This window comes from Hetaerina americana, unplaced genomic scaffold (genome assembly GCF_022747635.1).
Source record: "Hetaerina americana unplaced genomic scaffold, ioHetAmer1.1.p SCAF_5, whole genome shotgun sequence".
Lineage (NCBI taxonomy): Eukaryota > Metazoa > Arthropoda > Insecta > Odonata > Calopterygidae > Hetaerina > Hetaerina americana.
In genome coordinates, this window is record NW_027287095.1 from 56,934,176 (window position 1) to 56,960,055 (window position 25,880).

The 25,880-nt window shown below is 34.7% G+C and overlaps 2 protein-coding genes across 2 annotated transcripts in view; one reads left to right on the top strand and one right to left on the bottom strand.

The window, feature by feature from the left end:
• The window catches only part of LOC139693852 (uncharacterized), a 26,426-nt gene extending 22,156 nt beyond the window's left edge, over positions 1 to 4,270 (bottom strand). Inside the window, exon 1 of the mRNA XM_071592160.1 lies at positions 4,052 to 4,270. Within this exon, the coding sequence (XP_071448261.1) occupies positions 4,052 to 4,234 (183 nt within the window). The 5' untranslated portion in view covers positions 4,235 to 4,270. The remainder of the gene's footprint in view (positions 1 to 4,051) is intronic.
• Positions 4,271 to 4,754: 484 nt separating this feature from the next.
• Positions 4,755 to 7,385, top strand: sicily (NADH dehydrogenase (ubiquinone) complex I, assembly factor 6 homolog sicily). Its single transcript, XM_071592162.1, has 5 exons — positions 4,755 to 5,127; positions 5,224 to 5,446; positions 5,600 to 5,759; positions 5,861 to 6,102; positions 6,185 to 7,385. Exons 1-5 carry the CDS (start codon positions 5,003 to 5,005, stop codon positions 6,368 to 6,370), a joined length of 936 nt encoding a protein of 311 aa, XP_071448263.1. The 5' UTR covers positions 4,755 to 5,002; the 3' UTR covers positions 6,371 to 7,385.
• Positions 7,386 to 25,880: the final 18,495 nt, after the last annotated feature.

The window sequence follows — 25,880 nt, forward strand, 5'->3', positions numbered from 1 at the left end:
TTAACATTTATAATAAATGAGTCTTTCACAAATAGTGAGTTTCCTGATTACCTAAAAATAGCAAAGATTACATTTATTCATAAAAAAGGGGATGAGGATGATATTAACAATTGCCAACCAGTATCTTTTTTTAAATCTTGGAGCCCTTAACAAGGGACAGGCTTATGAAATATACCATTAAAAAAGTATTAAGTATGGAACAATTTGGATTTCAAGAAGGAAAAGTTACCAATGATGTTCTTACAAGTTTTCTAAAAAAGATAATGACTTCTTGGGACTCAAAGGACGACTCTGTTGGAGTATTCAATGATCTTTTACGTTCAGTTGATACTGTGGACCATGAAATTCTCCTAAGTAAATGTGAATGTCATGGGATCAAAGGAATTGCCCAAAATGGCTACAGTTATATTTTAAGGGCAGGAAACAGATGGTGGAGGTTTCTGGCATTGGGGTCAACAACATTATGATAAATCAACTATCACCCACAGAAACAATAAGTGTCAGGGAACCACATGGTAGCATTCTTGGGCCATTATTATTCCTACTATACCTGTATATCAATGATTTGCCTAGATATATTGAGAATAACAACATAGTTCTGTATGCAGATGATACAACTCTGACAATAAGCCAGAACGACCCAACCTTGTCCCAAGCTGAGCTTGATAGCTCATTATTTCTCTTGTAAAAATGGTTAAACATTAACATACTGTCAGTAACTGTAATTAAAACAAATTATCATTAGTTAAAAAATGAAGAGAAGTGCCTAAGTTAGACCTATGCTTAAACCGCCATAGGGTGCCGTGTACCCATAGAAAGGATACATGACACCAAGTTTTTAGGTTTGTCCATTGATGAGTCCTTAAACTGGGGAATCCATACCAATGGCCTATGTTCCACTTTGGCAAAAAGTGGATTTATTGTAAGTAATCTTATGAACATTTTAATTATAATATACTGAAAATGGTTTACTATGGCAACTTTCAATCACATATGAGCTACAGAATTATTTTTTGAGGAGCATCACCTGGCTTCCATAGTTTTTATAATGCAAAAAAGATGTATTAGGTATGTAGCAAAAATACCCCCATGGCAAACTTGCAAACCATATTTTAAAGAATTGAAAATTCTAACTTTACCTTCTCCATATATTTATTACTTGTATGCTAAGAATAATATGAAACAACAAATCACTAATGCTCAAGTACATGGGCATACTACTCAACAGAGTGTTAATGCACATTTGTTCTGCTACTCTTCTGCTATATATAATAAGAGTCCCTTTTATGTGGCCATCAAAATGCTCAACTATCTGCCCCCAGGCAAAATCTGCTCCTTCTAGTCGTACATTTAAGAAATATCTTAAGCATTTTCTGATAGATAAATTCTAATATAGAGGGGAGGAGTTTTTGGAGTCTTCAGAACACTGAGAAAACTGATTGATTGTTCTCTGACTTGTCCTATACTTTACTTTGTTAAGCCCTAGAACCAGTAAATATTAATATTATCACCCTGATATGTTTATTTTGCTTCTCCTTACTTCTTGTTCAATACTATTTCCATTCCTTGCTGGTTCCCTTCACCTCTCCTATTATAACTCTTTAACTATCACTCTTGTAATTTCCACAGTCATCCCTCATGCACAATCCAAAAATATCTACATTTCCTCTCACCATCTCCCGCTTTATATTTTCTATTGCCCCTGTCCTCAATACCATCCTGACATCTAATTCCCAATTCTGGGGACTGGTTAGGTCCTCTTCTGTCAATTTCACTATGCAAGGGATTTGTGAGAGGATGACAGCTGAATCCATGGGGACAACACATGGCTGAAGTGAGCCCAACACATGGCCCTGTGGGCTGTATCCCATGGATAACAGAAGTCAAACTCGATTCATCATTGTTTTATTTGATAATGAATTAAGGTGGCTTTGTATTGCCTACATCATTAGTGTTTTTAACATATCACCATCAATTGGCTGTCACAATGGGGTTAGACACTTTTGTAGCCACCTTACTGAGGAACAAGTACTGCATGGACTAATTTTCGCATGGCTCATACTCTTTGACCTATCTGGCAGGGACCAATTACCATTGCTCTCACCAGCAAAGTAGTAAGAGTCATCAGAACACACAATTCCTTCATTAATGTCAAGGTCATTGTTGACTAGGAACCAAACCCCCTACCCTGATGCGTGAATTTCACATGCCATTGGGCTTAGTACATAGTAGGTAAACTCTACTTTCACCTATCAAACAACCTTTCAGACTGATTACTGGGGTTCATGATTATGGTGACAATATTGTGCTTCCAAAGACTTAAAAACAAGGTTAGGCAATAATAATATGATGCTTCCCTTGCTCATAATGAATTTTCACACAACTGCAGCTTTCCTCTTTAACTTGTGTACTTTCCAAATAAGGTCCTCCAGTACATTATCCCAAATCCTCACTGTGCATTCATGGTGAGACCTTAACATTATGAAATAATACCTAAATTTCATATTTCTGACTTTCAAGTTGAAGATACCAATTCACCAATTATTACATTCACCAAACTCCAACTGATTTTGTTATTAATTAGGTATTTGGGGAAATGAATGAACTACTTTTACTAGTGTAATACTCCTTATCAATATAATCAAAACTTCTCAAGCAAAGGTCACATATTTAAGATATCATTAGTTCTTTGAATCGTTATATCACTTTCTGCTGCATGCCTAATTTTAATAGAGAGTAATGACATCTCCTGCTGCTCCTTTTCTTTCTTGAACCTAATGGCTACATTGTAGTTTCCCATGATGCTATCCTTCTTTTACATTTTTAAAGAATATTGTTATATCTTGAAGAAAGCTTCCATTTTAACACACCTGTAATTAGTTTAACACATAAAAAGTTAAGCCATTATCAAGCCTATAGGCTCTTTGACAATCTGAACTATGACAAGTTTCTCAAACAACACCAAAAATTCTTCATGTCCATTCACTCTCCCGATACATTATTCCAACTCCTGCATTCCAAATTATAGTAGTCTTGCATTATCCAGGAAGGATTCATTCAGATGTTGGATTCTTAAGGAACGATGTACTTAACTGGCAATGAAATATCTATGCCAATCCTTTAAATTTAAATCTGATATTTTTCAACCTTCTATATGCGAAACTAGCAGCCAAGTCACAACCTTTAAGAATTTGCATACTTCAATGATCTGTCTGGAGATTTTTTTGCGAGGCATTAAAATTAGCAACTGACTTAACCCCAAAATGCTTTCTTTTGGATTCTTTTATCATATTTTGCCATTGAAATCTCCTGTCACTTCAAACATCATGAAATTAATTATTTTAATATGTCCTGAATGAAATTACTCATAAAATTCTAAACCCACAATGAATTAAGAACTGCCATTGATAGCATTTAGGATTTCACATTTTTAAGCCTATTCATGATGAAACTTTTAAAAAAGCCAATTATTTTTCGGGGGCATCTTACCTCTAAAGTGGCCATTCTCATCAAGTGTCAATTTATTTCCTACAACTGGTTTTTTAATCAATATACTTTGCTGTTTTCACATCTGACTGATATATCTAGAAATTAAAGCCAACTTACCAATTATTTCAAATTGGTTGACGTATTGGTGCTTAAAAGTGAATAACATCCAGCGGAAAATTCTTAATGTGTTAGAAAACAACAGCAGTAACCAAAATTGTAAAATTACTTGACATGTTTGTTTTGATTAAACGAGAACATTAAAATAAGAATTTGCCTCAAAGTGATTCTTATAACATACATACTTTAACGAATCGGCATATTAACCTTGTTTGTGATTTTGGCGAGAATAATTCGGTTTACAATAACAGTAGATTTAAGGAATTTGACTAAATAACCAAAAACTATACAAAAATTCCAAACGCAGTAACTTCTAACAATATTCAAGAGGTAATGCTCTCTCCTGAAGTCAAATGAAATTAATTTTCCTGTCCAGACACCCACTATTTTATTACATGAATCGTTAAAATACGACAGATATGCTTACAAAAAGGAAAACGAATACCTGAAAATATGGACTGCATGCAGAAAGAACAATCTTATGGGCACGAATTCTTTCTCCTCCAGCGCTTAATGTGACATCCACCATCGACTCATTTTCAAGAAGTTGTAAGAACGATGCTGAGATGTGCTGGTGGTAATTATTCCACTTCAAACAGTAGTCTTGAAATTTTCCACTTGAACCCATGGTGGGATTCAAGAGCTAAGAAGGTATCAGTTGAAAACTACTATTCTGTAAAAAAGTAAATAGAGTTCCCAAAATTTATATGCAAATAAAACGACAACCTATTCATATTAACATGCTCAATGAATCCTCTCATTCCGTTAGCTAGCACGAAATAAATATTTCATGGCCTTTTTAATATGCGTTAGGCGTAATTACAATCAGAATAATAAAGCATAGCGGCATTTAGTAAATCATTCACAAAATCACAAAAAACATTTCCCCGATAAATTGTTTTTGCCGCTCTAGAATAAATAGAGAAACGGCAAGTCCATCATATTTTGACGAGGGAACCTTTTAAACGGAACATTTGGACTAGCCGACAACATCACCGCGTAATGATGAACCATTGTTTAGTTCATACATGAATAAATATCATTACCTAATGTTTTTCGGTTCTCGAAACACCAATTGAATAATGCTTTACAAAAAGAGATGAATGAACTTTAAAAATTGCAATGTCGGACTGAGTTGAGTTCTATTCTTTGAAATAATAGAAGTGAAGAAAGCGTAAGTTAACATGGTGGAGGTGGGTGGGATGTACAAAGTTTTTGAAATGGAGCCGGTGGTAATTTATCTTTTGTAAACCAACAGTACTCTAGTTGACAGAAATTATATCTTAGCTTTTGTCGGCAAAAGAAGTTTTGCCAAATTCTGTTAAATTGGGTAGAGTCTACAACTTTGTAAGGTTCTCCATGAATTGAGTAATTTTAGGCATCGGCGTCTATCAAGATGTTTTCAAGGAATATTCGTAGTGCCTTGTTATTAGATAGAAATAGAGGAGTAGCAATAATGAATTCAAGTTTTAAGTCTAAAACTACCAGCTTCCCAGCTGAATACTGTATGGACCTTGTCAGGTCGGTAAATTCAGATCGTATTTTAATAAAATTTGCTTGTCGTATACTTGTACATAATGATGGTCTATTATTGTTGTTTTAAAATGTGGTTTATAGACAGACCGATCATGAGACCTTCCTCTGCACCCTTTTACTGCCTGAAAGCATTCGTACCATAGCTTTTGCTATTCGAGCCTTTAATTCTGAGGTTGCTCGTATAGACGATATTGCAAGCAATTCGACCATAGCTCAAATGAGACTGACCTTCTGGAAGGAGTCAGTGGACAAAATCTACAACGATCGCCCTCCGGAACATCCCATCGCCAAAGAAATTCACAGGGTGGGTGCCGTCGACGGTGTGGATGATGAATATATATTAGAGATTTGTGGTACCGCAGTACAATACATGAGAGAACAACATAAGCCTATAACACATCGAAATCAGCCATAATTTTCGCTCTACAATTTCTTTAATCCGTGCTCCTTCTTTCAGGGTTTAAAGAAGCACAAACTTTCTAAAACTTATTTTAATCGGTTGGTGACTTCTCGAATTGATCAAAATACAAATAGAGGCTTTTCTACTATGGACGCTTTAGAGAAATATGCCGAAAATTCTGTTTCTCCCGTGTTCTACCTCATACTGCAGGCGGCTGGTAAGCACAGTCGAACTGGACTGATAATTTATCGGAAATCATTACTTGGGGAATGGTGTAAGAATTCATAAATATCATGGTAACGGTTGACCCTTTTCCAGGCGTCCAGGATGTAAATATAGATCATGCAGCATCTCACTTGGGGAAAGCACGAGGCATAACAAACTCACTGAGATCTGTGCCATATATAGTCTCTAAGTCTAATCCAGATTTATTACCAATTCCAATCAGCACTTTAGTAAGTCACAATGTATCTACTGAAGCAATTTTAAGGGGTGGCAATGACTCCTTTAAAGATGTCACATTTGAAGTGGCCTCACAGGCAAAACTGCATTTAGATAAGGTAAGTTTTAATATTATTTTAAAGTATCTAATATGGGTTTTGTGAATATGAATAATTATAGTAATATCATTAATTGTTACAGGCCAAGTCATTGATGAAGGGGATACCTCGTAGTAAATTTCCTATTTTCCTCCCAATAGTACCAGTAAATGGGTTTTTAAAGAGGTTGCAAAAAGCCAATTTCAATCTATTTGATCCTACACTGAGGCTGCGGGACAATCACCTCCCGCTAAAACTTTACTGGGCTAAAGTTTGGTCAACGTGCTAGTTTTCAGACATAATAGCTAATAGTAATTTACCATGTAGAAGTTTGTGAATCAGATACTATATTAGATGAATTAATCAATCACTTCTCATATGCAGTCCTGAATTTTAAGAATATTGGTTTGTCTAATGATACAAACATGAGATTTTCTTATGGTGCTGGGATTGAAGAAACAATAAGTAGGGTAAAGTGCTAATTTTGCTTGAACTTAATGAATTAGTTATTGTGGTGGGTCACCAAGGTTTATCTGTAAGCAAGACTAGCATGCTGAGATGTACGCATGCCATAATAAATTTGGAATAACAGGTTAAATTCCACACAAGTAGGGCATTAAATTTGTGATTATGTATAAAAGTGGAGGTGCAAATTGGTGTCTGCCATTTAATCACCAATCAAGCTGAAATGATGCTGCTCAAGTTTTCAATAATCAGCTAATGTTGATGTTGTCATGCATGTATTCTCATACTTGATGTGATGGTAACATCCTGTTTTCATGTATAATGTTTTTGCCTTTGGAATATTTGAAAATAGAATAATACATTGGAGATTACTGTAAGATATTATTGTAATTCATATTATTTGTATGCTATTTGGGCATAGTAGTCCAGTGGGTAGAGGACTGTGCTGCTACTGACTGTAGGGTCTTGGTTTTATTCTGGGTGGTACCTCTGGATACCTTCAGCATCTACCAAGTTGTGTGATTTTTTAGGTACCAGATCTTTCTGGGAAACAACAGGCAGCGTAGGGCTGGGTACTAGCACCCTACCCTGATGTGGGCATTTCACGTGATATACTGGGTTTAGTGTTAGGTGAGCTCTACCCTTTCATATCAAACCTATCTTTGGGTTGAATATTGTGTGTTCTTTTATGTGCTATGTGTTTTAAGATAGCTGCATAAAGTAATCATGTAGCCTTCAGTTTGGCATTGTGTTAATAACCACAATAAATTTATAATTGAGTGAAAAATTATAATATGCCACCTTGTGGTTGCTGAAACAGAGTGTCACTGTACAATAAAATGAAACTTCGCTACTTCCTTGTTTTTATTTAGATTTCTAGTGGCCAAACTGTGGCACTTGAGACTTACAGGTACCAAAGTGAAACGTAGGTTTTATCCTGCATTACTTAAGTCACTCTGATCTCAAGTAAAAATACATAAGATTTGTCAACTAAAGTAAGAAAAACCTTTGCATCATTAACTATCATTCAAATTAACTTTTGATGATAGATCTGATGTGATGAGCTCTGAGTGGAAAAATTTGAATTAAGTCTTACCATGTGGCACAGGCACCTATGTTCTAGGTTGATACCTGGATGCTGTTATGAAATCTGATCCCTATCCTAATTGCACCATCTAGCAAATCCAAAATATATGGATTTAAAAATGAAATGCAAAGTTAGCTCATGATAAACACCCATCTGCATTTTTATTCTGCTATTATAAATTGATTCAATGCCTCAATATGTTCTCCAACATCCCGCGATATGTAAAATAGTTTCTAAAATAGTAGGCAACTCAGTTTCAGTGTATTGCAAATTACTGTTCTTAATCCCTCCTCTAAGAATTGTGTTGTGCTGGAATATGCTGCATGCTCTGATGACCCCTAGAGCTCTACCTGGTGGGAACAACGCTATAAATTCTGGTAGGGGTAACCCATGCCTAGTTGATCGAATGGTAGGAGGCAGAAGGAAGGTAGTTTGCTCATTTGTTCATAAATGAAGTGGCTGCAAAGGCATACAACCCCGGTGTGGGGGCCATTTAGAGTGATGGTGTCACTTTAAAAACACTGTTGAGGAAGACAATGGGAGACCAACTTAATTATTCATCCCAGGAATGTTAGGATGGACACCATAATGATAATGATTCCTGGCAATTGTGGGATATGGCCCTATCGGCTGTGTATTGCACCTGGCAGCAGTAGCCAAGGCTTATGGGGTCATCATCTTGCAAATCCTTGGGAGAGCAAAAGCAGCAGCACAGAAAAGATCGAATTAGTTAACGTGAGAACTTGGAATGTTAGGACAATGAAAAGGGTGGGGATATTAGAGGATATAAATCAAGAGATGGAGAAAGGAAATAGAAATTTTAGACCTGTGAGAAATGTGATGATAAGGTTAATGGGGGTCACTGGAGTGATAGTGATAAGAGTAATATACAGATGAGGGTAAGAGAGCAAGGGTTGGAAGTAGTATTATCAAAAAGGTTGGATGAGTCATTATAAACAGAGCAGGTGAGTTATTGAATATAGGGTTGCTTTGTTCAGGTTTTAATAGAATCAAAAGCTTAACCAATGAACTTGGTCATTAATCATATCTATGTGCCAACAAGTAACCATATCGAGGAAGAAATAGGGTATATGATAAATTGGGTGATGGTAAAGATATAATGAGGTTGGGTATTACTGTGTATGAGTAAGGAATGACCGTGGAGTGAATGCAGTATTGTTCTGCTGAAGACCATAATTAATAATTATGAACGCTTGAGTTAAAACATAAGGTATGCATGGAAAATGTTATTATTTAGATATAATGGTGAGGAAAAGATTAGATAATATGTTTAATTAACAAAATTTAATGGGAGCAGGTATGTAATTGAATCATAATTCAATACTGCTGAAGGATAATCTTTAAAGTGAATAAAATAGGGAAGTCATGAGGAAATTGAATGTGGAAGCATTAACAGAGATAAATACCAGGGGGCAGTGGCTAAACTTATAAATGAGAACAGTGATAGGGAAAAATAGGAGAAAAATGGGAACACATAAAAAAAGTTATACTGAAAGTTACCGATGCAACTATAAAAACAGTTGTTAGGAAAAGGACAAGGAAACTATGGATTATTAATGAAATGAATGGGAAGAAGGAAGTATAAAAAGTTTAATAATAAACAGGTGGGAGGCCAGTAAGGAGTAAAAATTATGGTGGAGGACACATTGCAAAGATGTGGAGTTTATATTTAGGTTGGGTGAAATGGGTGCTCTTTACTGGTAAGGGAAAGTACTATCAACAATTAAGAATGAACAATTCATGCAAATGTCGTTATTATTGGGCAGTAAAATTGATAATTCACCCTGAAAAGATTCAAGAGAGATGGAAAGATAACATAGAGGATCTCTCTGGTAGAGGTATTAGGACAGGAAGTTAAGACATTGAGACAAGACAGAAAGGGTTTGAGAACACATGAAGGAAAAATTAATTGGTGGAAAAATTAATTTATTCAATGAATTTTACGAAGCTGGAGTTAATAAGTCATGGGACCTAGGTTTCAATGCAATGGCATCATAATCAGCCGCCAAAGTATACAAACTTTCATACTCAAGAAAAGGAGGAAAAAGAGGGTGGGAAGAGAAAGGGGATACAAGGAAAGAGTAGTCAATTCTCTTCCTTATGACAAGTATAATTTTAATATTTAATATATCCCAGTAGCATTTGTCCATGCAGCATATTGAGTCACCTTCTGTTCTGTGTTTTTCTTCTCGCGCTACGACTCAAAATGAGCCATAGTAGGGGATATACATGTGGTGTCCTGTCAAAAGATAGTTTAAGGTCACCCATATTCTTCGTATGGATGTCCTGTGAAACTTATGCTTCTAAAGAAAAATAACTCTGTGCTGCCATAGATGTGACATGGAAATAAGGTGAGGCTATAGTGAGTGATAAGAGATGTGAGATATGTAAAAATATGGGACCATTTGCTTTTTGAAAGGAAAGTTGGCAGCAATAAGGGTGATGCGTACGTGACACATTCGAAGAAATATCATCTTTCATCTTGGTGATAGAACACAAATACTTGAATCGCCCAGCGTCAGGTATTGGAGATGAACAGTAATAATGGAAATTCTGACAAATGCAGACACATTTAGACACGTTTTAAGTTCTGAGCTGTTGGACAAGAACTTGAGATTCTCAGCCACAAACATACTTGTGGATTCACAACTGCTACATTCAGACAATCTGTTGTATATAATATATGTATTATGAACTAAATGCAAAATTCTGATTTTATTGATGGGAATCTACCTCTTAAGGTAGGTTTTGAATGGACACATGGACTATCCTGACCACTGCTACCTGTCCACTGACATGAACCACTACTACATTGCCAGGCCTCGCATGACATGACCCCATGCACTGCTGTAAGCCCTTCTTCAATTCAATTCTGCATATTTTCTGCCCTCCCTCATTTGATTCAACTATTTATTACCTTACCTGCTATTATATATACTGCTTACCTACTATATCCTAATATTATCTTACCCTGATGCCTACTATTTTCTTACCCCTAAGTCTCCTGCCAAACATTCTCCCCTCTGTCACAGCCTTCAACATTGCATCACCAATCAAAATGCCTTACATCCACTTTTCCTTCCGTCCATTTGATTTTTTTTGTGGTAAACGCATCCCTTTCTCTGCCCTGCCTAATAGGCATTTGTTTGTTTTTTTCCTTTGCATTCAATTTATTGCACTCCTGCCTCTCCAAAGACTCCATTCTATACTTATCCTCTTGTCTAAGGGCCAAGTTTAAAAGCTATACAAAACATTACTGTATTACAAAGGTTTTTGGAATATTTTCTTTCATTCGTCCTCAAACTCCTTATAATGACTTTAATGTCTCGTAGATAGTCCTACAGAAAAGTTTGAGCAGGTGGCAGGGGTTCAACAAGGGACAGAGGTGATCAGAAATCAATTAGTAATTGAACATATTAGTCTCTGCAATCAGATGCAAGATGCTTTTTATCAACCCTCCTACTTATAAGATCTTCTTCATCCAATACAATTCTTCTTCTAATACCTCACTACTTTGAATGATTTTATTGAAAAAAATACCAAGATATATGACATGGTCTACTGACTCTAATAATGGTCACCCTTTATATTTCTTGAGAACCTTACTCTTCTTTTATTTACATTGATTTACATCAATAGCTAGTGCAGATTTGATAATGTGCTCAGAAGTTATTTTAATCCTTTGGTTGACTGGCTAGCTAAAGCTTGATCATTCACAAATACAATTGGCTTTATGAATTTCCTGACTAATTTCATTTCTATGATATATACAAGTACATTGAAAATCATGGGTGTTAGTTGACATCCCCTTCATATCCCCTGTCTTATCTGTCTGCCTAGTGCTGCCATCTTGAGGAGCCATCTGCTACTCCTCCTGTGGATTCTGAGACATAATTGGATTCTGAGTTAGTTGCCTACTCCTATATTCTGCAATACAGTTAATAAATCTTACCAATAAACTGTTTGAATGCCTTCTTAAAAGCTGTGCACAAAATATAATCAAGATGTATTCTAAATTTCCCTCTATCAGTAATCTCATCTATACTATGGCATCTCAGATTTCTCTGTCCATTCTGAATTCAAAAATTGCCCCCTAAATAATCATTTGCCCTCTTCTCCATCCTTTTGTTGACGATTTTAAGTACTACCTTAACTACATGGAAAATCAAACTGTCCTACAGGCCTCATGTATGGGTGCTTCACCCTATTTTGGATTTGGAACTAACAATTATTATTGAAGTATGCCAGGGAAATTCCTCTCATATATGGTATGAATGAACCCATAAAAAGTTGGCCTTCAATTTTTTTTTCAAAACCAACAAGTAGTTCTGCAGGAATGTTACCTATCCTAACTACTGCATTTGATTTCAATTCCCTTAATGCCCCTTCAATCTCACTGTCAAGTACGTTTGGACTTAAACTATCCTTATTGATATCATATTTATTTTCCATTTGTAAAATTGCTGACCTACCACATAGATCATCTATACATTCTCTCCATCTTGTCAGAATCTCTCCTGATTTTACAAATGTTTTTCCTGTTGCATCTCTAGTAGTTTACACCAATATTATGGGGATCGAGATGGTGCGGGGGCTAATGTACTGGCTTCCCACCCTGAGGGCGTGGGTTCAAATCCCGGCGGTGTTGAATATTTTTCAGAGGCATCTCGATCCCTACTTGAGGTGCTTTGTGGATGGAACTTTGAGTGAGTATGTCGTCCATCGGATGGGACGTTAAGCTGCGGACCTCTTGGTGCCTTTCGTAAAGAGTAGGTTAATGCCGACACTGGGTTTCTGTCCACCCTTCATCCTTTCCTGTCCATCCCCTATGGCGCAAATGACCTCAGCTGTCGGTCGCCTTCCCTAAAAACTACTACTACTACCAATATTATCCTCTTTATTTCCTCTCAGTTTTTTCATTTTTATGAATGGTGCATCCATTCCTCCCTCTCCTGTAAACTTTCCATGTTCTCACACTGCTTCTTTCACCATGTTCCTTTTGCCCTTTTTGTCTATCAACATAGTTTATTTATTATCTCTTTGTCTTAGAGACAATAAGGGTCGAAGTCCAGGGAGACCAAGTCTTGCAAGATCGCACAATACTTTGCAATGTAGTACATTGCAAAAAGTTCTATGGAAAAGTTATTTATTCTAGCTAATATCTATCTTGAATTCCCAGGTATTGTTCACATAAATATATGTACATCTAATATGTTGTTGAACTTGGGTATTAGTCATTAGAGAAATAATATCCCTCGATGACTCAGCAGTTATTCTTTTTTTCCTAAATTATACTTCCCCACCATGCCTCCATCTCTCCCTCACCTACCAACACATTCCAACCTCCCATCACCATGGAGTGCTCCTTTCCTGAAACATGCTAAATCACTTCCGCACGCTGATTATATGCACGATCAACTTTTGCCTCTCTATGGCCACTTGTAATTAGGTAACTCTTGATAGGAACCAAGTTTGTTGGGCCAGCTTTGACCCGTACTAATAATATGGTATCACTCACCTACTCCAATGTTTACCAATCTCAAAAGGCATTGTGATAAGCTAATTCATAGATGTTATTGAATTATGGTAATTCATTGGCTATTGAAAGGGCTGATGGTTACCATTCTGTGCTCTGTAGGTCTGAAGCTTAATCTTAGGGTTTTGTTCTTATGCCAGGATGATGTCATAAGCCCAGTGCTGTGACATTACCTCATAATTTTGATAAGGCAGAAATACCTGACACAAGGTATAAGGCATGCTAAGGACAGCAAGAAGCTTTACACCATCTAATTTGTGACTTGAGCTACTGAAGTAGAACATTGTTAACATGGGGAAGGTGCCAGTACATAAATGAAAATGATTTATATAAGTTCCCGCACCATGGCTTAATTTTCAGTGGAATATGAGAAAAGTCTGTCCCTCCCTTTAGCTTATTATTTGTGTTTCCTCCCCATCCAGTTCACCCAAACATTCATTCTATTTACCCATCCAAAAATCTCTAAAAATTTTAAATGACTCTCCAAATATTACGTATGCAATTTTCATGTCTTACAATTTTGCAGAAAAATCAATTGTGCTGGTGTAGACACACGTGATAATATTAGCTGTAAAATCCAAGCCAGTTAAGGCTAGAAGTAATTGTTTGGAATAAATTCATACCCTAGTATCTACTACTGATGCTATCTGCTACAATCTGCTGCCTCACTCCCAAAAGCAGGTTATTAGGGAACATGGTCCTTTGGCTTTGATGGACAATTGTGTAATATAATGTGTATGAAATACAACATAAACTAATATATATTATATTACACCACTATCCATAAAAGTCTAAGGACCATGTTATATACATTTATATATATACATATATATATACACACACATACATACCTACATACATGCATACACACACACATATTTATTTTAAGTCTAGTTCAAAGCTTAATTAACATAGAAACACAAAGGACACTCGTAAGTATGTTAGAAGTTTCAATGGGCAGACCGTCATTTTCAGAACACCATCCTTGGGGGAGGAGTATAGAGTTTGTGAGGGGTGTGGAAGGGGATAAGAATTTGTGGGAGGGAGGGTCGAGGGGTAAATGAGGTGAGAGGAAAAGTTAACTATCGGAAAATTTGAGTGGGCAATATTAAGCCTGGCAGGTTGGAAAGATTTAAGTACCTATATGTGGACAATCTCATGTTTTCTGACCTCAATGCTGCTTGCAGTTTCCAAGGGATTTCAATCACCAAAACAGAGAATCAGTTGTCAAATGATTGGTCATGGAAAGCAATTTAAGTAGGGATGGGATAATTAATGAAAGCAGAAGATGTAGTAGAGTAGCAGTGGTTATTCATTCGGAGGGAAAAGGTGGTATTCACTAATGTAGAAGGCGGGACAGAAGTTACAGAAGGGGTAGTAGATGTTTTTTTGAGATGCAGGTGGCAAAGGAATGATTTTTGGGTCGGGATTTTGGAGTGAGGGAGGTGGCAGATGGAGAAATATGGCAGCATTTGCAGCACCGGTGGTTACTCCCATACATCTCATTGCCAGTGGTGGTAGAGGGGTCGAACCCAGAAGCATGTCCCTGCTTGAAATTAACCTGAAATCATGCCTCGAGTATTAATTGCAAAGCCTGTAATAAAAATTGCCTTACCTTTTATTGCTTTCAATTCCTTTGCCGCTTTAGATTTATCTCCAATCCTCTTGATTGTTGGTAATATCCCATCTGTGGAGATGACATTGAGTGAGCTCCTTGTCTGTTGATTTCTAATGCTTTGACCTCCAAATAATCTCAGAATGTCTTTTGCTTATTTCATCTTGCCAAATTTGGTGAACATTGGATCCACAATTTAATGCATAGTCTACTTGAAGTGTTCGCTACATATCAGCCAAGTAGGGATTAGGAAAACTCTACCACCATCAGGATTCAAACCCAAGCCCTCAGGGTGGAAGGCCAGCACACAAATCACTTTATAGGATTGTCTGATCAAAAGATGAACATGTTTAGTTACAAAGGCAATTGGTGCTACGAATTTTAGGTGTTCATAGAAAGAAACAAGAGCAAGGAACAAGTTGGGGAATACATGGTAAGTCTTATGCTCCCCACAAAATTCTCAATTTGAATATGGTGCTGAGCTAATTTTGGGGAAAGAGAGTCCCAACAAGTGATTTAGCCCAACTCCGGCAGATAGTGAGTAAACACTACATTCTATATGAGTGACTAAATAAAAATAGTGGGACAGCTCAAAAGCCATATCACTGGCACATGAACACATATGTCGCAAAGATAAGATTAAGGACCAAATAGCCCAGGTCCTTTAATGGATCATCTTCAGCTGTGACATCAGGATGATTTTTGGCAGAATCCTTCAAAGTTATATTCCATTGGGTTCCTACTATTATCATTGATTCTAATGTAATAAATAGAGCATTTCCTCCTTAATTTAAACATCCATGATATAACTGCCCCTAATTTGTATTATTTTATCTTCTGATTAAACAAACCATTTCACAATGCTAGCTGCCAATATTGGAAACCCCCTGACACATGCACTGGTTTGAAAAATGGCAAAACATTGTATCAGTGTTTAAGGCATCATTAGCAATTATTTTCCAATACTGGATCAATAATACCTGTAAATATTGGCTACTTGCATGCCAAATTTCTTATTTGTAGGCCAAAATTGATCAAAATAGATTAGCATAGAATTTATTCTTAGCCTATTTATTGGGTTAAGCAGATGACCTATTCCTACTCTCAAATAAATACTCAATAAAGATTTTCCTTTGGTTTTTAAGGGTTATGTCTTTTACTAATAAGACTCATAAATTTATTATTTCATAATTTAAAAATAAACAAAATTCAATGGTCATTGATAAAGAATGTATACTAACTATAGGTTAATCCTAGCTCAGAATTAAATGTACTATAAAAATTTATTATAAAATTTACCACCTGTCTTTCTAATGGCTGGATTAGACGTGGATAACGAGTTCCCCTGCTAAACAATTGGCCATAGGTGCTTGAGTCCCACCTCAATCATAGATGTCATATCAAACTCTGTGGTTTGCCCCCATGGAAACATCATGACAACCCAAAGGCTTATTAGGATCCCAAGAGGTGCACAAACCCCCCAAGGTGTCCAGAGAGCAAAAAAACCTCACCAAACATAAGGATTCCTTCCAATATCATCTCTGAAATAAAGGAAATATTTATCAAGTGATCAAATATATTTTTATTACAAATTATTCACAATATACAGTCACATTACTACAGACAACATTATACAAATCTACCCACATTCTGCTTTAAATAACGTGGATAATACATGTAGACAACATTACAAATAATGCCACATATAGATTTATGCACAAAAAAGTGATATAGGTGATAATGTAATTGGTCATTTTAATCATCAGCTAATAGTTAGTCCATAGGTAGTTAAAATGCATCACCTTAGTGTTCACTTCTTCATTGAGTCTTTTCTTGATCATTCATGTGTAAGTACAGCATATTAAAATGTCTTCAGACCAATAGATTGAATAATATAATTACTGTTTATCCTTTTTCAATATTTTGATTCTCTTTCTACATTTAGCAAGTAACCATGAGAACTTTTAATATTATAATGTATTATGTACATGCATATCACCAGTATGCTCTATCGATAATTCAATAGATGATAAGCTCATTGATTGCAGCATTTTTGCCATTTTCTGGGTGTTTCATATAGGAGGTTGAATTTGAGAAGACAAGTTAACTTATCAATTCAATATCTGCTACTATCATTTGATTGAGCTATATTAGTCTCCCTTTCAATGTCAAAATATTATTTATGTTTGTCCTGAAAGTGGAATTATTATTTGTTTATTTATTTAGAATTAACTATTATTTGCATGTGTACAATTCACATGGCAAATGTTGAATATGGTTCTGAAAATCAAAATAAGTGATACATATTTACGTGTGAAATTATCCACACAATGATAAGTGCCTAGTGGTAGTAATGAAAAGCAAGGAAAAAGTTGAGTGCTGAAAGGAAATATTCTGACTGAAAAATGGTTTTCTGTACTTAAAAGGTAGAAAAATATTTTGTTTAAACTAATAGAATAAATAATTTTCTTATACCTACACTACTACATTACTTGCCTCTCGGAAGACTCATTGAAATGTTTGTGTACCTTAATTTAAACCTCAAATTTTTATTGGCATTGAATAAAAACATGAAGTGAACAAATATTTGAAGTGTTTCATGTAATGCAAAATAATAACCACCAATCTCATAATGTTACTTTGAATACATGGAAGTGAAAAATAATTTTCAAATGCCAGTTGACTGTAAGAATACCAGGTTGTGATCGTCCCCATATAGCTTTGCTAATGTTAGTCAAGGTTGTGATCAGGTGAGGTGAGATTTAACAATTCGGTTCTCTTTGGCATGAAGTATCTCCAACTCTGGTGCTCTCTATGCCTGGTTAAGGTCTCCCTGTTCAAAATGATTTAAAATCTGTTTGAATAGTGAAAATTAAATAAATATTATTATTGTTGTTTGTAAAAAATAAAATTGGCTGAAGTTATCAATTGTTCCATGAATTTAATCCGAATAATAATACAATATGAGCAATAAATTGCTTCTTGTATTGATTTAGTTCCATTAAAAAAGTTTTTAAATGAAAAAACAAGTTATAAATCATTAATTTGATCAAATATTTGTTAGTGTAATATTATTTAATGAGTCACTGATTGATTAATTACAATTAATTAATTGAAACCATGGTATAAATAATAAAATGAAAACTAAATAACATAATTCCAAGCATTATAAAATATGAAAATAAGATGAAGAATTACAGCACATACTTGAGGTTCTTTAAACTTTCCAAAATTTAGTTTAGCATATATGAAATTATTGATTACTTTCTCAATAAATGAAATAATATAAACTTGTATTATATTCTGTATGCTTTCTAAAAATCATTGCAGCTTTATAAAAATAACTTTAGACTCATCAGTATTTTGAAATCATGATAAACTAGAGTAAAAAGTATTAGATGAATAAATGTATTTATTATTTCCTATCTGTAATTATGACCAGATGGCTGAAGATGACCAGCCTGGTGGGATGGATGCCATTTCAATTTATTGTCCCACTCTAGGAAGGACAGAAAGTATTTTGACAAAGCTATTGTTTGAATTAAAATGGTAAGGAGGTGACAATGATGTGATGGCACTCCTTGATTTCACTTTGAGTTTTCTCAATGACTATGCCCATGCCTATGTTTGTGGTTAACGTAAAACTTACAATTCTAGAATATAATAGTTCAATTTTGAACATGATTAGAATAAAAATTTGAAGGTTGTTAATATTTTAAAGATAATTTTCAGCAATGGCTTTTATTAATATTGTACATTTTAAAAATCCATATGAAGCATTTTACTATTACAGGTACAAATCTTGTTACTAAGGGTGGTCAAAGGGAAAATGCGATTTAACTTTCTCTTAAAATGCAACTTGAAGAAACTAATCATTCAAAGCTGTGATCCTAGTCGGAGAGAGAAAATATGGTATGTACCAAAGAGCATATATTAACAAAAATAATAAAAAAATAATGTAGCAATTAAAAAAATGTATTCCTGATATTCTGGTCAACTAAGAGAAGGAATATAGGATATTTAATGAAGGAATAAAAATATTGAAAGAAATAAAGCGGGTTCACCAAAATTGGCCCTGTGCCAATACTACAGCACTGGGTGCTTATAAATATTAAGAATAGATTTTTGAAGCCTATCTGAACAGGGATAATAGGCAATAATAATTCATAGGCTGGCCTTATTGATATCAGATGATTCCAGGAGAGCTGAAAAATTTCGTGAGACCGAGGTTAGAGAGGTACTGCTAGTAATGGAAAAGGTACTGGAATCATTGTATCCACTCACTCGGAGAATATGTTAAAGATGAATGCAGAAATTACAAAAGTAATTCTATGGATTTTTCATGATTAAGGTCCAATTAATTATGAATGGAACCTCCCACTAATATTAAGTTCACACAGCTTAAGTCGTGCAGCATCCGAAAGACCATGTACTCGCACACTAATCTAATTTTTTCCCATGGATGCAGATAGCATAGGGTCCTCATGAAACTGAGGGCCTCCATGCAATGATTTGTAAATTGGGCACATCTTTAGGGTATCTTTTGAAGCAATTACTAATATCTGACCTTTTTGCCTGAAGTTAATCATTTACCTCTTTTATGCCAATTCCCTTTATAAAACATACTTCGAACAGTATTTGGAAGGGTTTTGATAAAGAGGTCTTGCTGTGCAAACAATGGTGAACTACACAGGTTGTGACTGAAGCCTCGGCTACCCTTTCCTAGGTAGAAAAACTTCATTTCAATAATGTTTACATTTTAAAACATAATGACTTGTCAATGTAAGGATATCCCAGAATTAATGCACAGCACAATTATTTCCATTAAGACTGAAAACAATTATGAAACATCCTAATATGTTATATAATAATGCTGATGTTTAAAAAATCATAGCAGAGAATAATGCCATCGGAGGAACTTGACAAGTAACTATATTTTGCGTGTATTTTTGTAATTAGTGTTTTGATGGATGAGTCTTTCCTGGTGTTAGCAATTAAAAAATAAATATGCACATAGAAACCTGTCAATCTGGAGTTTAACTCCAGATGGGGTTATTGCATGAGGTCATTAAGGATATTTTCCATTCAGTTGTGAAAACTCTGAGGAGAAATTCGTGATGGGATATTCTTTGCACATGTCTGTGAGATACAGATGTTCTTTGAGCAATGTAAAAGGGCCTAATTTACATTTTGTCCCCTAGTATTCCTCTTCAACTACTAATGAAATTCTTTCTAATTTTCACTCAGCACCTACTTATCTAGCAAGTGGAACAGAGGGAGTATTTCCCTTCTCCTTGGAGAGAACAGAAATTTAGGCTTAGGAATTATTCAATTTGAATATATCAACTGTGATTCTCCCCTGCACTATATTGTGTAGGTACCTATTTGGTCACTTTTCAATAGGGGGAGTTTCTGTGACAGAATTTCTAACCCCATGAATTTTGAAGGAAGACACTGATTTTGCCATTTGAGCTAATAAAATACTGGGGACTACCCAACTTCCATTCCTTATCGATTTCAAAGACTGGTCAGGTTAGCGATGCCCAATAATTGCTCCTGATTAAGATACATGAGTGACTGAGCATACAGGTTACAGGTACCTGTAAATAAAAGTAATTCCACAGTTCTCATTGAATCTCAGAATTATCTTTTGCCATATTAAAGATGCTTTTAGCGTAGCTTATCCCCTGTTATTCAGGACTATATTCAATAAAGTGATATTTCAATTGAAGATTCTACATCTACAAAAGGCCTACACAAATTTCCTAAAATCAGCAATATGCAAACACCTTCACTATGCTTGAGTAGGCAATTCTCTAAGGATTGCCTCAGCATCAATACTATTTAAAAAAATGACTTGATAGTTACATGAATTTTACAGTTGAACCAAGGTTATAATCCATATTTTTATTCTTGCTGATTATCAATGCTTTTAAGAGCTCATCAATAGTTATTAAAAACTTTATTACATTTCAAAACCTGGCTTAAAATAAGAAAATTCATGTTTTATTCTTAATAAATAATGATGATGTCAAATAATTTAATGCAATTAGTAATGTTGACAGCTAAGATCCGAATCAGGCATGTATGTTCAGCTGTGGAAAGTAAACCTAAATTTTAAAGAAAATAAGGTAAATGAATATGAATATATCATTATCCTGAAAATACGTTTTAAACCAGCTAACTGAATTTAAAGCTTACTGAAAAAGGTTTACATAAAGTACTAAATGCAATTTAGTATTTTTGAATGGGAATTGACAACATGCTAGCAACCATTTACTTCCTCCAACACCTTGAATCATAGCACTGAAAATGCAATATGCTAAAAATTGGATACTAAAATATCAACTCTAATCCTCACTGGTTTAGTTAAAAAATCGTTTATCACTGGAAGCACTGCAAAGGATAATACCCTAAACAATGGATAAAACAACTTTAGGTGAGACCTGCTATGCATCAAAGTCTTCAATTCAATTGTCTTCCTTCTTTGTTGATCTTATAGTAAACCTTTTGTTAGGTTTATAAATTTAGTTTAAACACAGTAAATGGCTGATATGCTTTCAAGTGAAATAATGTTCACAGTAATTAATTGACCTGTTATGGGTAATGATTTTGATAAAAAAAAGTCCATGTACAGTAAAACCTCATTATGTCACAGCAAAGGGACAAAAATAAAATTGTAGTCTTTGGATTTAAAATAGATTTATGAAATAAAATTTATCATATTGCATTTGGGCAGTTAAGTACAATAATGCCATACCAATCTGGTCAGCCACAATGTTTTGGCATCACAAGTTAGTATTCCAAATTTTTTATGTCACTCAAATTATGTTTGAAGGACTAACATCTATTAACAAGTACATTTTACAGTAATGGAAAGAGCTAGTCATGGGATCTACAATTCAGCCTTGCAATTCAGCAGAAGAGTAAAACTACTAGTGATTTTCATTTACATCTAGTTAGAATATCCCTACCAGAGCTACTGCAATGGATTTCTATTGCAAGAAATATGCATTGTAAAATGGAAGTTTCAAAAGTGAGAGGTAAATTTACTGTCAAAAAAGTAGACAGAACTTAGTAATGGGCCTAGTGATCACAGGGAGACATTCTACTTCTACATATTTCTATTTTCTCAAATATTAACATACATCAGCTTTTACATAAGCAGACATAGGTTAATTGTTTGTATTTATAAGGTTTTTTGTTTCAAGAAATAGAGAAAAAATACTGCTTGTGACATTTACACACACAATTTTCAATACAAAATCTTATGGACATATGGTAAAGCTTAAAAGTAAACAATATATTGATGAATCTCAGGACCAGATCATGATTCCAGTTTCCATTGGAAATTAATTCAAATAACTAAAAGTACAAAGTATGAAAATTTGAATTCCTGGCTGTGGTATACTCACAGCTCCAAATTACTAAATAAATATGTTGAATAAAGTAGGATTGAAATAAGAAGATCTTACTGCAATAGCATGGGTAAGTTTTTTGCATGCTACATGCATGGATACAAACGGGTTTTGCAGGTAAAGATAAATAGATTCATCCTAGAACTTCTGTACCATTATTATTCTCAAAAAGACTAATTTACCTGTCAAAAAATGACTAAAATAGGAAGAATATTTAATAATTTTTAGGTATGCTATATCATATAAAAATATATTATGCAATTTTAAAAAACTACCATTAGCATTCACAAAAAAATAGGAAACTTTAAAGTCATGAAGTAAAATTATGACATCATGAGTCAGAGTTGCCTTTTTATATTTGCAGAATTAAAAAAATATATCGGTAATTGAGGATATGGTATGCTTGCCCTCAATTTTGCATTTACTTCCAGTCTTATTGAGAATAATATCTTAAAAATGAATTACATTTATATGATATAGTTGCTGCATTCTACAGGGTTTTGTCATATTATTACCGCATAGTATTCAGGGAATTGATGAACTACTTTGGACTTTGGCAGCGAAATACATAGAAAATGAAAATTAGAAGTGTAATTGAAAGACACTTACAACTTGCTAGTCCCTTTATCATGACATGAATTCAATTGTATTATGTATCCTCTAAAAGGAAATATGATAATATGGTAATCTGTATTTACTAATATTAGAGAAAAAAATACTCATCAGCACTGTTCTAAGTTAGAATAGAAACTAGTGTTTTATGGATTAAACATTAATTTTGCTTTTAATAAATTATTTCTGAAACCATAGTTAAACTCTACCTCTCCATAGTTAAACTCTAAATCTGAAAGAAAAAAAACTAAGTTATTAAAACCTGTATCAATTTTGAAATGATTGAAATCATGTAACTTGTAAAATATGAAACATACTTTTGGCACAAATTGGAAGATTGTTTAAAGAACTTGAAAGCAGGGAGTTGAACAGTAAAGTTTAAATATTTCATACATTTGTTTCACACTTCAGGGGGTCAATTGATTGTGACTACCGATATGTTAAGATGGGAACAGTTGCCAGTGCACCACTCTACCCAACAATGAAACAATTAGAGAATATCTAAGATACATTCAGTTCTAGAACAGAAAATGGAATGGAACAATTGCTGAACAATTATCTAATAACCAGTTTCCATCATCCACCATCATAATGAGCAAATTTGACAATTGAGCATTGGAAATTTCTTTATCATATGACACCTCACCAAGTGTAACATGTGTTAAAAACTATTTTTTCTCAAATAAAAAAAGTCAATTATTTGCTGATGCGTATTTTAGAGGTCTCACCTTTCATACTTATACCAGTATACATTATGACGTGATGAAGTTGACCACTCATAACACTATTGATTTTGGCAATTCCACCCAGATTTAATACTGATTTTAGATCTCTTGCTGCTTTGAAAGCCAAAGATTTAAATGATTTTTATGATACTGGTTTTAATAATCATTCCCAACTGATAATGGCTAAAAACTTGATTGAATTCATCCCTTTTCCACTCTCTCCTAATATTCTGCTATTGTTCCATTCCACTCATCACTCAGGACATCTGTTCTATTACTATTTTTATCCTGATGCATTCCTCCAAAATGAGTGGGTACACTAAAGAGTACTCCGGAACAATTGCTCTTATTCCGGTTGGACACTCTGCTTGAAAGTCAAGGTGAAATCTGACAATAATGTACTTTCAATAAATATTGATGGAATCAATATTTTTAGTGATAGTGGCTCATTAATCAACATCAACCACCATTATTGTAGCTGAGCCGAGCCTACTCAAGGGGAGGACTTCTGTTCGAGCTGTCGCAGCATAACTGCTACCAACCTCAAAATCTTCATATTCTGTGGCCATTGCACTTCTTTGACCATTTGCATTGTGGCGGAGGGTACTTCTGAAGAGTGACTTGTAGTATGAACTGCCGCGGCTATGACCTGTGGTTGTTGAGGCATTTCTTGCAGAATGTCCACCTCTCTGCCTTCCTTTCAACCAACCTGTCACCCTCCAGCCACCCTTCTTTAGTCTAGCTGTTTTGTCGGTTAAGCTTCCATTAACCCTTCTTCCAACTTGTGCTCTGTCTCGTGGCCTATGCCTCCACCAGAAGCAGAAGGTTCGACGAAACTCTTTTCGAAATTTTCCTAAGACAAATAGAGGTAAAAAAAGCATACAAAATAGTGGTTTAACCAATTTCCAAAAGAAAGATAATTCAACTAATCTTAAGAAACATTAGGAAACATGTTGAAAATATTTTGGGGTTTCACCGCTCTGATTACACTGCAACTGTTAATTGCAATTTTTTATTAAGGAAATATTTTCATGAAAATGCTAAAATTAATTCAACGTTTTTTATACGTTTTTCCATCACTGAATATTCATGATAACCAGATTTTTTGCCAATTTGGCAAAATTGATTCACACCCTAAAAAACCTATCCCATGATTTAAATACCATATCCACATTTCAAAAGATTAAGAAGTTACTCTTTCTTTTGATAGCATGAATAGATGAGAAATTAAAATATTAAAGAAAATAAATGGGCTAAATCAGGAGTAAAAACAATATAGCTCTCTCCATGTGAATGTTAACCATTATTTTTGTCTGTTGATATGAGGAATTGTTGCTTTATAGTGCATACAGAACCGAAGAGTATAAATACAAAATGGCAGGGCTGAAAGGACAGAAAGAGTTAGTATTTGCTATGAGCTACCGTGATATTGTGAGATGAGTGGTCTCACTTGTGTGTTTGCAGTAGGAAAGAAATAATGCAGTAGATATATCTAAAATGGGAGTGAGCCAATGGAAAAGTGAAAAAACAGGAAGCAGTTACTGGGGTGCTTATTTTTTTCAAGGTTTAGTTGAGGATCTGGAGGATGTTTAGGAGAGAGAAGAGAACCCACACTGTATGGTGCATTTGATGCAGTGCAGAACCTCCAATGTGGCAGAATGCATAAGCCTTTAGATGTGATGAAAGCAAAACAATCAAAATGCAGGCCTTTAGTCTGTCATCACAAAACTGCACTCTACTCTTTAGTTTAATTTGAAAACAAAAAACAAAGTAACCATTAATGGGAAATATCAAATCTTAACGAAGAACTTAAGTAATCCTGTACGATGTATATTATAATGGCTATCAGTGAATGTCTATCTTAATGAATTGAGACCACTTTGAAAATAGATTCAAATCATAGCATTTTCATTCAATTTGGGGAGCAGAATAATTGGACTGAAAATTAATACACTTAATCTTAATTTTTCCCTTTAAAGCATGATATCTCAAAGTGCCTCAATGAAATCCTCAGTTTTATTATTATAAGCTCACTGCAACATATAGCTTGAGAACATAATTTACATGAGCAATTGCATTCCATCAATTGATATGAAAAAAGTATTGCAGGCATGGAGCTGACAACATTGCTATCCAGAGGGAATATCTCATTCAGTTTTCCTTCTTTCTTTTTATATTCTTGTTTCAGTATCTAATTAAAATTGATGCATTTGTCAAGTCACATGAATAATGAACTGCACACAGCTATTTATTGAATTATATTAACTTAAATGCCATTCCCTTCAATGGGGGAGAATAAAATGCAATGGAAAAATATGAA

Bases quoted from the DNA above. Each gene is read 5' to 3' on its own strand.
- sicily (XM_071592162.1), top strand. From the start codon at position 5,003: ATGTTTTCAAGGAATATTCGTAGTGCCTTGTTATTAGATAGAAATAGA. The intron at 5,128-5,223 runs GTCGGTAAATTC...TGTGGTTTATAG, and splicing joins TACTGTATGGACCTTGTCAG to ACAGACCGATCATGAGACCT. The intron at 6,103-6,184 runs GTAAGTTTTAAT...TAATTGTTACAG, and splicing joins CAAAACTGCATTTAGATAAG to GCCAAGTCATTGATGAAGGG.